This window comes from Xenopus laevis, chromosome 8L, assembly GCF_017654675.1.
Source record: "Xenopus laevis strain J_2021 chromosome 8L, Xenopus_laevis_v10.1, whole genome shotgun sequence".
NCBI classification, from domain to species: domain Eukaryota; kingdom Metazoa; phylum Chordata; class Amphibia; order Anura; family Pipidae; genus Xenopus; species Xenopus laevis.
In genome coordinates this window covers 72,568,831-72,582,947 of record NC_054385.1, presented here as the reverse complement: position 1 = coordinate 72,582,947, position 14,117 = coordinate 72,568,831, and the positions used below count along the sequence as shown (strand labels likewise).

Below are 14,117 nucleotides of genomic sequence, written 5' to 3'. Positions count from 1 at the left end.
GATAACTGACCCCATACCTGTACTGTGTTCATTTTACTTTATTAAAAGTTAAAGTCCCTTCAACTAAAAAGACAATAACCTTTTTTTTCCAGAAAAGGTGGAACACAAATTACTATTCCAGCTTTGGTTTTGGCTGGTTTAAAGCCAAAATTAGATGGTGAGTTGGGAGGGGGTACGTAAGGAGTGCAGGGAAGTTCTGGAGTGAAAGTCAAAGTAATTATCTGCCCAACCTCTATGCCTAAGGCATGGGACAGGCTGGCAATTAATGACTGACAGTTGAGATTTTTAAGTACCTTGGGTATGGATGTGTTTATTAAAAAAGAATTTGGTTTTCATGTTTTATTTCAAAATGATTTTATTTTGAAATTTATTATGCAGCTTTTTATGTCTGGGTGACAGATCCCTTTAACACACTGCACCTTCAGAATAAATACTTAACTAACTGATAATTTATATCATAATAAGCAACCATTTTAAAGAATCTTACTAACATGGCATATATGTATCAGTAAATATTTACCTTCTAAATCTTCTCACTTGAGCCACCATTTTGTAAAGGTCTGTGACATCCATCAGAGATCACCTAATGCAGCTCTAACTGTAACAGCAAGAAGTGTGGGAGTAAAAAACAGAACTTTTGTTTTGGCAATTTTCTATTGAGGATTGCCCAATGGGACATACTATTAAGTATATTTTCATGAAAATGGTGTTTGTATGTTGTTTGAAATATATGTTTATAGAGACCTGCATGTTCAGGAGTATAGTTCCTCTTTAAACAAAATGAGCTGTAAGGTATAGGATTACATTGTGCCATTAGCTGGCTCCACTGGGCTCATAAAAGTAAGGTTTGCATCTCAGTCACAACAGGAGCTAAAAGCTCCAGTAACTTACTTTATGGTGTTTCCATCAATACAAATTTTGAGTGATTTTGGTACATTTGGGCCTGCCGTTAGCAATGGCACTTGAAATAAAACACATCACTATGGAACAAAGATCATGCATTTCCTTTTTTCATTTGAATTTTTCCTATAAACAGAAATATTGTGGTCACAGACCATTCATTTTCTGCTTATTTGCTTTTGTACATATGTGAGTGAGCGGACATACATCTTAATGCCTTGGGTGAATTTAATAGGAAAATTCTCTACATGCAGCAAAAGCAACAGCTCAATACGTACGCTAAGATTTTTATATTTTTGTTTTTAATGTTTAGAACATGCAATTTTACACTTTTAAACACTAATATAAGAGTACAGTTGGGCTCTTTTATTAAATTAGTACTGAATTGCACCATTGCTGTTGCTTTTAGCAGCCAATTAGTGGAAAGTCACTAAATAGTGAACTGAAGATGGTTTTCTGGAAGTTCAATATTTTCTAGATAGTCAAGAATGTGTTTAGCCAATTGACAGATTTATTAGAGACCTGCAGCAAAATCCAGCTCAAATATCTCACCAAATTGTTAACCCCCAAAAATGAATTATGCAAGTTAATCAGAGGCTTAACAATTTGGGAAATAGCTTTATAAATCCTTAAATATAGATATTGTTTTAGGCTCTGTAAAAAGAAAAATATGGGTAATATGTGAGATTATCGATTGTTAATTTTACGTACACTGCTAACATTTAGAACTATTATCTTAGAAATAAGTCCCAGTTTATCTTGAAAATGTTTCTGTAAAATGAATACAGGACCCTCCAAGCATTCTATCTACAGCAACCTGCACTCAGGAGGTTTTATGCTTTACATATCCTTTGCAAGACTAGATTTTATTGGGCCGTTTTTGTGACTCCACTCCCATCCCAAACCATGGTTTGATATTTGAACTGCACTTTAGTGATGACTTTAATATACTCCAAGTCCCCAGCTTTACTTTCTTGCGCTGTTTTTATTTATTAATACCCTTGCAACCCTATAATAGTATACCAACTATTTTTTAAGTGACCTTGATTGGCACTGCAGGTTTTGAAGGAATACCAAAAACATATCTTCAGATCAATCAATAAAAGAAAATAATTTAAAGTTCTCAGCTATTTTTTAGGAGACACACATGAATTAAAAGAGAGGCCGTGCAGTGTTCTAAACACTCCATAAATTTGTCTCACTGCATTTTATGTGCATGATAAAAGATTTAAAGTTAACATGAGTTCATGGAGTTGGACTTATGCTGAATATACTTTTACATACATTATTTTAATCACATACAATCCATAGTTTTCATTATTTCTTGAGCTGCAGTGGGTCCCAAATATCAGATTTTCTGGTGGGCCATAGGAGGTTCAGTGTAACTGTGACAAATTACTCTCACCTCCATAGCTGGCAATGATGTGCAAATCCAGACACAAAACAGGCCTGGCTAAAACAAGTCATTGTTACAGCTACTGCCAAGATTCTTTGTATTCGATGATCTTTATTCTACGTGAACATGCATTCTGACTGTATTTTTTACAATAAACTCTTTTCCCTGCATATTTGTGGTGAGGCTGCCATTTCACAAGGCACAGTGCACAGACTGAATTTAACATAGACTATTTTAGTTTAGCAGTTTTTGATAAAAAGGTGAAAGTTTCCTTCCAAATAGATCCTGCACTGAGTTTATTGTGTGTCTGCAGACAATAAGCTCTGGTGTCTTTCCTTTGTCAGCTAAATAACAAAATGTTCACATTGCACTTTCATAACAGGATGTGATGATGGAACAGCTTGTGAGCATTTAGTCCTTCTGCCGAGTGCTTATTCTACACCAAACGGACTAACCAACTCCCCCTCCTCCTTTCCTTTCTCTTTCCCCCTCCCTGGCTTCGGCAGCTTTACATCCTGCTGTCATTTTAGGTAGGGGTACAAGACTACTCAACAAGAACCTTGCCACCGAGGAGACACCCTTCAGAATGGTAAGATATAACTCATCTGTGCTTTCAAACTCAGACTCATGTAACACAAGTCCACATGCACCTGGGTTAACAAACTCTGAAACTTGAATTGTGAATAAATATAGAGGAAGAGTTGCACTTGCAGGTCTTATGAATGCTGTGAATTTTAATAGCAGGAGACTGATGTTTCGGCTATTACTTACTAGCCGGAACATCGGTCTCTTGCTATTAAAATTCACAGCATTCATAAGACCTGCGAGTGCGACTGAGGCGACAGCCTCAACTCGCCTCATTGGAGAAGCGCCCCTGATTGTAGTAGAGAACAGCACTCCATTTCTTATGTTAACCCAGGTGCACGGTAAATATATATACTACTACATCTACATTTATTCAAAATTCAAGCAGCATAAGTCACATGAGCAGAAACAACTGATAGGAACTACTATATTCATTATCTGCTTAATCAACACTGCATTAGCACATTGTGCAAATAAGAACTGTACCCTACTAAATTTTCCTGCAGTGCAAATGTTAAAAAAATCAAGCAGAATTAAATTGTTTTAATAGATTCAATTGCATTTATTATTGTGTACAGTACATTGTAAGCTGACTTGCACCACAAGAAGATTAAAATATTAGGGATACTAGTGGAGATAACAGAAACATAAAGCAGTAAATATGGGTCCTGTAAAAAAAAAATGTAATTTATTCAATGCAAACTACATTTTCTGGAATTAGGATATACAGCATGGAGTTGTTCATACTACCCAAACACTCACAACTGTTAACTCAGTTAACTGAGATTTTCTTGTTACACAGTTGTCCTTATGTGCTGTGATATTGCACTGCAACTAAATGTAGTTAAAACCAGTTTAAATCAATAATTATATGGGATTTGTTGCATGTTAGATTTTCCTTCACAACTCAAATGTAACTATTTTCTCTGATGCTTTGTATTGGATTCATTCCTTTTTCAGTTAAAATAGAAAACTGTCCAGTCCACCAACCGGTGGTGAGATGACTGCAGTACTCTCATGAAGAACTACTGCAATAAAATGGCCGTCAAGTGATACTGTCACAAAAAGCAAACTTTTCAAAATATGAATGTGCATTAAAAGTTAACTATAGGTCATGCAGATCATTTTTTTTACTGATAGGGCTGCTTTTGTAAGTAATTGTTACTTTGTAACTTTGTAACTTGTTATTGTTACTTAAAGTACCTAAACTTAACTCTTTTGCCAACCTCACTGTCCCTTCTCAAAGTATTTTATGCTAACAGACTACTGCTGCACAAATTTGGCAACCCCAATAGAGGTACTTGGGGATTATATAGGTAATGTAAAGCCATCAGGAAGTATATTTATGGCAAAATTATAAAGCTCATGCAAAGACAGTGTTTTGATATATTTAAAAACAACTTAATTTCAAGAGAATTTTGTGCCCAGTGTCGGACTGGGACACCAGGGGCCCACCCAAAAACCTTAGACCAGGGGCCCACCATAAAACCTTAGATGAGGGTCCCACTCTCCGTACTAATATTCTGCATCTCCTTAATCAACCTCTATTCTCCTAGTCTGTTCTCTTTATACTATAATCAATTATTCCATATATTTAGACTCTTTGTTCTCAAAGAAATAGGGAATGGCCATGAATAAGGCCAAAAGTTTAGCAGCATGAAGGACCACTGACACCTGGGCCCACCGGGAGTTTTCCTGGTATCCTGGTGGGCCAGTCCGACACTGTTTGTGCCTCATTCACAGTACTGTATAATTAGGATGAACATATTGTTAACTGTAGTGGAGAAGCCATAGCTCATCTCTAGCTAATACCTGGTTTCCCCACTGCCCAACATTCCCACCCCATAATTTCCCAAAAGCACATTTGAATGTGTGTAGCCAATCACAGCTTTTACGTCCCACCAGGAAAGATGTAGTGAAGCTGGAATTTATCTGGCATTATTTTTAGAAAGGTGTAACACAAAGGCAAATATTTGCTGCTTACACTGTGTGGCAGATTTACTAAGCTCGAGTGAATAATTCGAATAAAAAAAATTCGAATTTCGAAGTATTTTTTTGGGTACTTCGACCATCGAATTGGTCAAATTTGATCGAATGATTCGAAGTAAAAATCGTTCGACCATTCGATAATCGAAGTACTGTCTCTTTAAAAAAAACTTTGACTTCATACTTCGCCACTTTAAACCTACCGAAGTCCAATGTTAGCCTATGGAGACCTTCCATAGCACAGGTTTTTTGGGTCAAATAAAAATCCTTTGATAGAATGCTTAAAATCGTTCGAAGGATTTTATCGTTCGATCGGACGATTTTTATTCGACCGTTCGATCGAACGTTTTGCGCTAAAATCCTTCGAATTCGATATTCGAAGGATTATACTTTGAGGGTCGAATTAAAAAACCCTCGAAATTCAACCCGTGATAAATCTGCGCCTGTATGTCCAATTTCAATTAGCGTAAATTACATATGAAGTTACTGCAAAGCTTACACAATTTATAAAACTTCTGCAAAAACTGCCCTTGTGTGTCTAGAAACTTGTGTAACTTAAGTGAAAGCTTACAGAACTTACCTATAAAACAAAGACATCTATATATTTATATTGGGATCTACTGTATTTATGGAATTATATGAGTTCCCGCGGCCTCGCCAATCAGTACAAAATCCAGGCAGGTGGCAGCCCTAGTCACGACCTGATTGAGCTTGGTTCAATATTAGAGGTGCTTCATACAGATGGAGCCAGCTGGATTTTGAGTAGTAATGTAATTGGTTCTAAGAAACCTTGCTGTTTTATTAGTAAAGCAGCTACACCTTTACCTTCATTCTCCTCTACAGTCAGATTCCTTAGTGGTGTGTGACGTGGACCCAGAGCTTAAAGAGATGTTAAGAAAATTCCGATTTCGGAAGGAAACCAATAATGCAGCCATTCTGAGTAAGTGACTTTCCAAAATAAATACATGATCATCATTAATTTTTATTACTTAGTTTATATAATGGTGCTATATAATGAATGTAGTCCGAACCAAAACAACTTTTGTTTTGTGCTCTTTCTGGGGTAAGTTCCAAATCCCCTTTAAAGTCTGCCTTCTTAGTCTTCACTATTCTCAAGCTGGTGCCTGCTGCTATAGAATCCTGCTAAAGGCTTTTTCTTTCCAGTCCTATTGCCTGGTTACTGACTTCACCTGAATACAGGCTTCTATTGTGATCCGATTTTTCCCTACTACTTGAACTCTGAAGTTTCATCTGTGTTATATAGTATATATAGTCATTATAAGGCATAGTTGCCAAACACCTGCTAGCAGACCTATGTTTAAACTCAGGATTACCCTCATTGCATATTGACGATTGTTAAATGTTGTAACTTCAATACTACTACATCTGGTTCCAGTGTCCTATCCTAAGCACTACACTGTTTTGTATCTGGTCTTTCCATCCAGACCTACATTTCCTTTATACTGCTACAACTGTGGCACATAACTTGGTAGTTGGTAATACTTTTCTAATGTGATTTTTTTTTTTGCTCACTTTTTGCTGTTTACCATTGTTCCTTCTTGCTGTTTCTTTTCTTTTGTGATATGTTACTAGGCACTGTATTCGGTCCCTAGTATCTTCTCTGCAATTGTCCTGCTCCTCCCCAACCTTATTTCATTTTACTTTTGTAAAAGCACTTGAGGTTGCTCATGAAGTTCTGTACATGTCTTATAGTATCATCATGTGATTTATTTCAGGAATGTCCAGCACTACATGTTTCGGCCCTATAGTCTTCATCAGCTTTTTACTAAGTTCCCCTGCCACCTTTCTTCACAGATCGTGTTATATTGTTTCTTTCGTTGCCCTGTAACATTTTTACTGGCTAACATGGTGCAGCAACTTTACCTGCAATTGTTTCTTTCTAAAGACGGTAGGACTGCACACTTTATTTTCAGATGAACACAGTCCTATCGGCTTCTACAGAAACAACTCTAATAAGGGGGGCTCATTCTTTTCCCCACCATTCTTTTTTTCTGGGGAGAACTCTAGACTGCTTTGCACTCTATGCCCTCTGTAACAAATTACTTAGTGTTTGAGTCTGCAAGCACCTAGAGAGGAGCATATAGATAAATCTAGGGTAAATTATTCCTCCATAAAATAATACTTATTGCTGCAGGCATGGAGAGAAAAAAAACTGACCAGTTTTCATATTTTAATGTGTTTTCAGTGAAGATAGACAAAGAGAAGCAACTGGTGATATTAGAAGAAGAATATCAGGTGGGAACTCTCATATTCTTTGTAGCTGGAGGCCAGCATGTTAAAGTCACTCCTAAAAAAATCCACTGAACTCTAAAAAATATTTTTATTATAGCTATTTATACTGTATGTTTAATCAGTTATTTGGAAGTTATTCGGCCAAACATATTTTTTGAGCTGCAGCTTACACTCCTGCACCTGCTGTTAAATGGCTGATCCCAGGCTCTAGTTTTCAATGTGCAACTATGACACAGGGGCAAATCTTTTTTCTGTTGCCTGTTCACAATTATTGGTATTAGTTTTTAGTATTCGTAAAACTGTTTAGTGTATATAACTTACAAATACATAATTACCAGTTTGCCTTATGAATTCTCTTATAGGATATTTCTCCTGATGAGCTACAGAACGAGCTGCCTGAACGGCAACCAAGATATCCTTTCTGGCTATATGGGTGGGAGAACCCAGGGTTCTGAGTTATATAGTATACTGTATAAGCCCTATACAAGAAGAGACAATAATTAATTGTATTAATTTGTAGGCATAGTTCTTTTCCCAGGATAGTTGTAGGCAAAGTAATCATAATGGCATGTATTGGTATAAAAAAAATATTATTTATATTTAAATTTAACACAAATTTAGCACATTATGTATACAATATTTCAAGCTTATGTGGTGTAGGAGTGTTCCATGATACCCTTCCTTATCTTGCATTTATTAAATCAGAAATAAGCCCCACCATAATTTTTAAACTAATAGCCTCCATACATAGTTTCCCTGCCACCGTCTGAGCTGCATCAACCTGACTCCATAAAAGTCAGCAATTCCTCCATACAGACAGGCCAAATGCAGAACTGCATAGTTGGTTGGGGGCTATTATGTTTGGCTGCATCAGTCTCAGGCTCCACCATAAGGAACACTTGCACAATAACTTAACCTGGCTGTACAATAGTGGTTGTTGTAAAAAATAAAAAAAAGAACACTTTAGTGGGGTGGAACTGCTATATGCTCAGTTGTGCCATCAAGCTTTTTTATTCATAACTGAGCTTTCTGGCAAGAGCATATACTAGTGTGCAAAGCCTACTGAATCATTGGAAGACATATCACACAATAAGTTCTTGTTTGGCTTCCATGACTGGCCAGTGCAAGATGGATTCTGTAGCACCTGCATAGGTAATCCTGTTATTTATAATACCATACTGTAGGTGCTACTCTTAGGGTTCTGTGTGGACATGATTGTTATGTTTTCAGATTGGGCACTTTTTAAGTAAGATGAACAAGTGACCTTTCATTTTTTTCTTGTTTTGCTTTGTCTGTCTCCCAATATTTGATTTCTTAATCAAGTATATCATTGCCTTATGTCTAGACTGCTCCTAGTTATATAAAATCATTATGTAGTATATTTGTCAGGTGCTAGATGAGAATATGGGCAGATACATTGTATTAGATCCTTGACATCTACTCAAGTTCTTGGTGTACAGTTATAAGTATGTGCATGAAGATGGCAGGATCTCCTATCCACTCTGCTTTATATTCTCCAGCCCAGTGGGTAAGTATCCAATTGTGCAATCTATTTTTATGCAGCTCGTCTTAATATTTCTAGTATTATGCTCTACTAATTTGGTGCTGATTTATCAACATTTGAATTTGGGTTTTTATTTTCATATCTTTTAATGAGGTAACATTCACGTTTTTTTAAAATTGTTTGTTTATTTGAAGTAGAAAAAGCCTCTAAAATTACACAAATTCTAATATAGATAAATGAGGCCCAACGTGTCATGATGTGCTTTATGTTTTAAATTTAGGCTTTATGGTGTTTTGTCTTAAAGGGATACTGTCATGGGAAAAAAAAAATTCAAAATGAATCAGGTAATAGTGCTGCTCCAGCAGAATTCTGCACTGAAATCCATTTCTCAAAAGAGCAAACAGATTTTTTTATATTCAATTTTGAAATCTGACATGGGGCTAGACATTTTGTCAATTTCCCAGCTGCCCCTGGTCATGTGACTTGTGCCTGCACTTTAGGAGAGAAATGCTTTCTGGCAGGCTGCTGTTTTTCCTTCTCAATGTAACTGAATGTGTCTCAGTGGGACATGGGTTTTTCCTATTGAGTGTTGTTCTTAGATCTACCAGGAAGCTGTTATATTGTGTTAGGGAGCTGCTATCTGGTGACCTTCCCATTGTTCTTTTGTTTGGCTGCTGGGGGGAAAAAGGGAGGGGGGTGACATCACTCCAACTTGCAGTACAGCAGTAAAGAGTGATTGAAGTTTATCAGAGCACAAGTCACATGACTTGGGGCAGCTGGGAAATTGAAAATATGTCTAGCCCCATGTCAGATTTCAAAATTCAATATAAAAAATCTGTTTGCTCTTTTGAGAAATGCATTTCAGTGCAGAATTTTGCTGGAGCAGCACTATTAACTGATTCATTTTGAAAAACATTTTTTTTCCCATGACAGTATCCCCTTAAGATTGCTGGCCATATGCACTAAAATTTGCTTAGTGATGCCCAGAATTGGGCCAATCATGGGCAACCAGCTGGATCACGTCAGGAAAGAACTACATCACTCATCAACTCAGATATTGGTTAGGTAGCCTGCCAATTTGGCTAATAAATCTCAGACCCAAGAGTGGTCAGGAATGTCAGCAGCCAACATCGCATGGCCAAGTGGCTAACTTTACTTTTCTTCTAAAATCCTCACCTGCTTGTTGTGACTGAAACAAATCAATAAGATTTTGCATCTCCCTGGCCTTTTGTACTCCAGCCTGTATTTGCAAATTAAGAACTTGTTTGATAATTTCAGATGTCCTTGTTGGTATGGTTTAACAAAAGATCTTTTATATATCTGAGGCCTGGACGGCTTGTGGTATTGACTGCAGTGCTTGCTCACTTGTATAAACAATACTCAACTCAGTTGTTGTTATTAAAAGTATGCCATCTATTCATAAATTGTGTTAATTATTATGTCATAAATGCATTACTTTGCAATTAAATTTATGAAGTAAATATTTATTAACACCTCCTGTAATATCTACAGTTTGAATAAACTTGTTGTGATATCACACAGTGCACAATATGTACCAGCATTCATTTTAATGGAGAAATTACAAATAATGAACTAGTTAAACAGATTGATATGGCGGTACACGATGAGCCACATGAACCAGATTTGTAAATAAACTTTGCTCCATCTGTATTTTCTTCTTTGTCTTTGCCACCTCTTTGCTCCTTACTGGATCTGTATGTTTTCTTTTTCTTGCTCAGTGTGCCATCTCCTTTCTACTATAGTTCTCTGTTGAGTTCCTTCTATTTATAGCTTTGCATGCTCTCATTAGCCATTGTAACACAAGGAAAAAGAAATATATTTCTAAAAAATAGCATCTGGCCTCCTTTAATGCTGTAACGTCATGCAGAGATTAGTCAGGCTTGTTTACCTATGCTGAGCAAATGTGCTCTGTGCAGATACCCCTAGCACATTCATAGCAATTAGCTTTCTTCTGTCCACCGAACATAAAAAAATTAAAGCAAATCTCTGATTGGTTGCTATAGGGTATTGCACCTGGGAAAATTTGCCCAGTGATATTACATACCCCCACTAGTTTATATTCACTTTCTGTTTACTTACTTTCCCTCTTCCATTCTAGCTTTAAGTATGCAAATAAAACAAATAGCTGTATTTATTGAAGGTACATGTTCTTTATAGTCCTTATTGCCCAGTGGCCTTGAAAAAGGGCCGGAAGCAGGCCTGAAACGTTGTATTGTTACATATCATAAAACCATGTGCTAAATAAAGTATTTTTAAATTTGACACTTTTGAACAGAGCTGTGTCAAATATTGGAACCAGTGACCCAAAGAAACAGTATTTACCACAATTATTCATTGCTGGTGCCAGTAAGAGTTTTTTCTTTTTTTGCAGGATGTAAACCTGAGCAGCAGATGATGTATGCAGGAAGTAAAAACAGACTAGTACAAACTGCTGAGCTTACAAAGGTAAGGAGACCATGCTCAATGTGCTTGTTTCATATTTTGTCAAAATATCACATTTTAAAACTAGCAAAACACATTTAAGTTATTTGTATTGTTAATGATTCATTTTAGCAGTTGACACAGGTGATTAAAAATACATTACATTCAAAGTAAAATGAAGTTATTGTAAAAAGACACAAAGTAGAGCAGCATTACTGGATAAACACTTCCAATACTTGAATCCCTCACAAATAAGTCACAGAATGTAGAATTATAGCAACATACACAGTTCGGCATCATCAGAGTGCTATAACTGGCGCCATTTATGTATTTGAGGTGCAGCGGTATTTATATTCAAATGCAGCAGGCGGATGTGGAGTCTGGTATGTAAGTGTGTGATTGACTCACTATTTAAACAGCGCATGTAAGTAATTTATCACACTTACAAATGTCATATTGCAGGCCATCAGCTGGTAAGTAGAGATTGGAATATGAAATAGCAGTCATCACAATGACATGCATGGAGCTTGCAATGGGGGGAGTAAGGCTAATAAACATCAGGCACAACAGGGTACGTATGGGTGGCATGTGCCATGCTGAAAAATGAATTGCCCATAAAAGCGCTGTATTTAAGCTGGGCACAAACATACCAATAAATTTACAAAAAGCTAAGTTTGATAATCTTATCTGCTGATGCTTAATATCTGCTACTTTATGGTGCGGAAGAGGAAGTGAAAAGAAGCTGCAGCTCTTTCTAAAAAAGCCACATTACACAGGTACATGAAAGAAGCTGAATTATTCTGACATTTAAGAAAACAACAATATGCTGCTGCATTGATTGAAAAGCACCACTTTAATAAACTTATTATGAGCCCCTAATGCCATTTTTAAAAATGTTTGTTACAACAAAGAAGATTTATGTAAAGGAACAACCAGGGAACAATATTAAAGCATTTGTGGATAAGAATATTACAAGCCATCTTGCAAATGTGTATTTTGAAGGTTCAGGTAGCCTATATGCTTATAAAGCACTCTGACTTCTTATCATTAATGTTTCAATATTTCTATTATTCATTTTGTATTATGAAATATTAAAGGGGTGGTTCACATTTTAGCTAACTTTTAGTATATAAAAGTTATAGAATGGCTAATTCTAAGCAGCTTTTCAAATAGACTTCATATTTTCTTTTATAGTTTTTGTATTATTTTCCATCTTCTTCACTGGTGCTTTCCAGCTTTCAAATTGGGATCACTGACCTCATCTAGGATACAAATGTATTGTTATTGCTGCTTTTTATTACCCATCTTTCTATTCATCCCTCTCCTATTCATATCCCAGTCTCTTCATATTTATTCAAATCAATGCATGGTTAGTAGGGTAATTTGGTCCCTAGCACCCAGATTGCTAAAATTGCAAACTGGAGAGCTGCTGAAATTTAATTATAATTGTTAATGACAGTTAAAATGATAATTTGTTGTGGGTTACTAGACTTTGGTGCAAATGTTGACACTAGGTATTAATTGTAAAGCAAATCCGCAGCATCAGTTTGCCGTGCAAGGTCTGTTTCTTACTAAACTTACTGAACTTTTTTTCACTGTAGGTCTTTGAGATCAGAAACACAAGTGATCTGACAGAGGACTGGCTGAAAGAACGCTTGGCATTTTTCCGTTGATATGAAGCCATGAAACACATTCCTATTTTTGGATGGCCTTACAGCTGTTCGCTATTATACTTAAAAGCCAACAGGTGGAAGTTATTATACTTAATTACAAAAGAGAATTTCCAGTGCATGCTATCCTTGCTTGTCAGCTAGCTCTGAAACAGTTAGCTGAAAAGCTCATTCAGAAAACGTTTCAGTCCACGCTTATGTGTGGAGTTGGAATTATCCAGCTCTCATGTCTAATAGTTCACAAATGTTTGAGGAAACAGGAAAGGAAGAAGAGAATGTTACATTTTTTTGTTTCGGTGATCATTGGCAGCTGCTGTTTTGAGAGAATGAATTACAATTTAAAAATTCCTGTTTCTTCAGTGGTTTCTATTTTGAGAGGGACCAGTCCCCTATAAATAGTACACTTAAATTAATTTGCTTGTAAATGTTCAGAAAGGCTTAATTACCTGCACAATCATATTTTGTTAATGGAGTTAAAAAAATCATCAAATACACAAAAGCCTCTTGCCAGTTTTGTGAATTTTTTACCATGTAAGTACTATTCAAGAATCACACATCTCTGTTAGAACTTACAAGTTGCTCAAAAATAAACAGAACCCAGATCACACTTTGATACACACTAAAGGGCAAGGAATGGTGCATTTAAACAGTAGTTCATTTGCAAGGGCCCTTTACAAAGATTTGCTGCAACTCCCTGCATTGAGTGCTCAGACACTACAATAATCCCACACTACCTCTGCTCCTTTATTCATAGGGCGATATCTACAAACTCCCAGTCTTTGCATGATACTCCCTAGAAAGGGAAATAGCATGCCCACAACACTTGTCCAGAGTATGTGCATGATCCCTATCCGAATAATATTTTTCAGTTCTAGTATTTTAAATAAGGATTTTGTGCAGAGAGGGAAAGAGAACAGGAGAAGCTATGTGCTTTCAGTACAGGTGGTGGTTGCGAAAATGTTGAGAAAAAAAATAATGTTGAGGGGCATGTGGGGAAATCCAGGAATGAGAAAGAAGCACAGAAAAATAAATCTGTGCTTTAAGACAGGGGCTTAAGTCCTACTCATATGATGTATGTTTTTCAGATACAATTTATTCTCTTCACATTCATTTATTTGAAACAATAATCCACCCACTGCATAACCAATTAAAATATTAAAAATCCAATTATTAAAACTAATCATGAAAAACCTCATCATATGAAGAGTCACAACAATGTTTTGTGTATGGGAGCAGAGTGAGATGTTCCAAAGTTTCAATAATTATCAGCCATGATATGAAGCTTTTAATTATGGGAGCCACTAAAATATAAGATAATGTGCATCAAAGGGCGCTCATTATTTTACTTTTGAGGCACATATATGTCAGCGCAAAGGAAAGC

At 36.3% G+C, this 14,117-nt stretch overlaps 1 protein-coding gene across 2 annotated transcripts; it reads left to right on the top strand.

The window, feature by feature from the left end:
* The first annotated feature begins 2,712 nt into the window (after positions 1-2,712).
* On the top strand, positions 2,713-13,246 carry MGC85221 (protein). 2 transcript variants are annotated; one of them, XM_018229019.2, is made up of 7 exons: positions 2,713-2,885; positions 5,711-5,807; positions 7,074-7,123; positions 7,483-7,532; positions 8,566-8,648; positions 11,017-11,090; positions 12,668-13,246. In XM_018229019.2, the coding sequence occupies exons 1-7, from the start codon at positions 2,883-2,885 to the stop codon at positions 12,737-12,739; spliced, it is 429 nt and encodes a 142-aa protein (XP_018084508.1). In that variant the 5' UTR covers positions 2,713-2,882; the 3' UTR covers positions 12,740-13,246.
* The last annotated feature ends 871 nt before the right edge of the window (positions 13,247-14,117 follow it).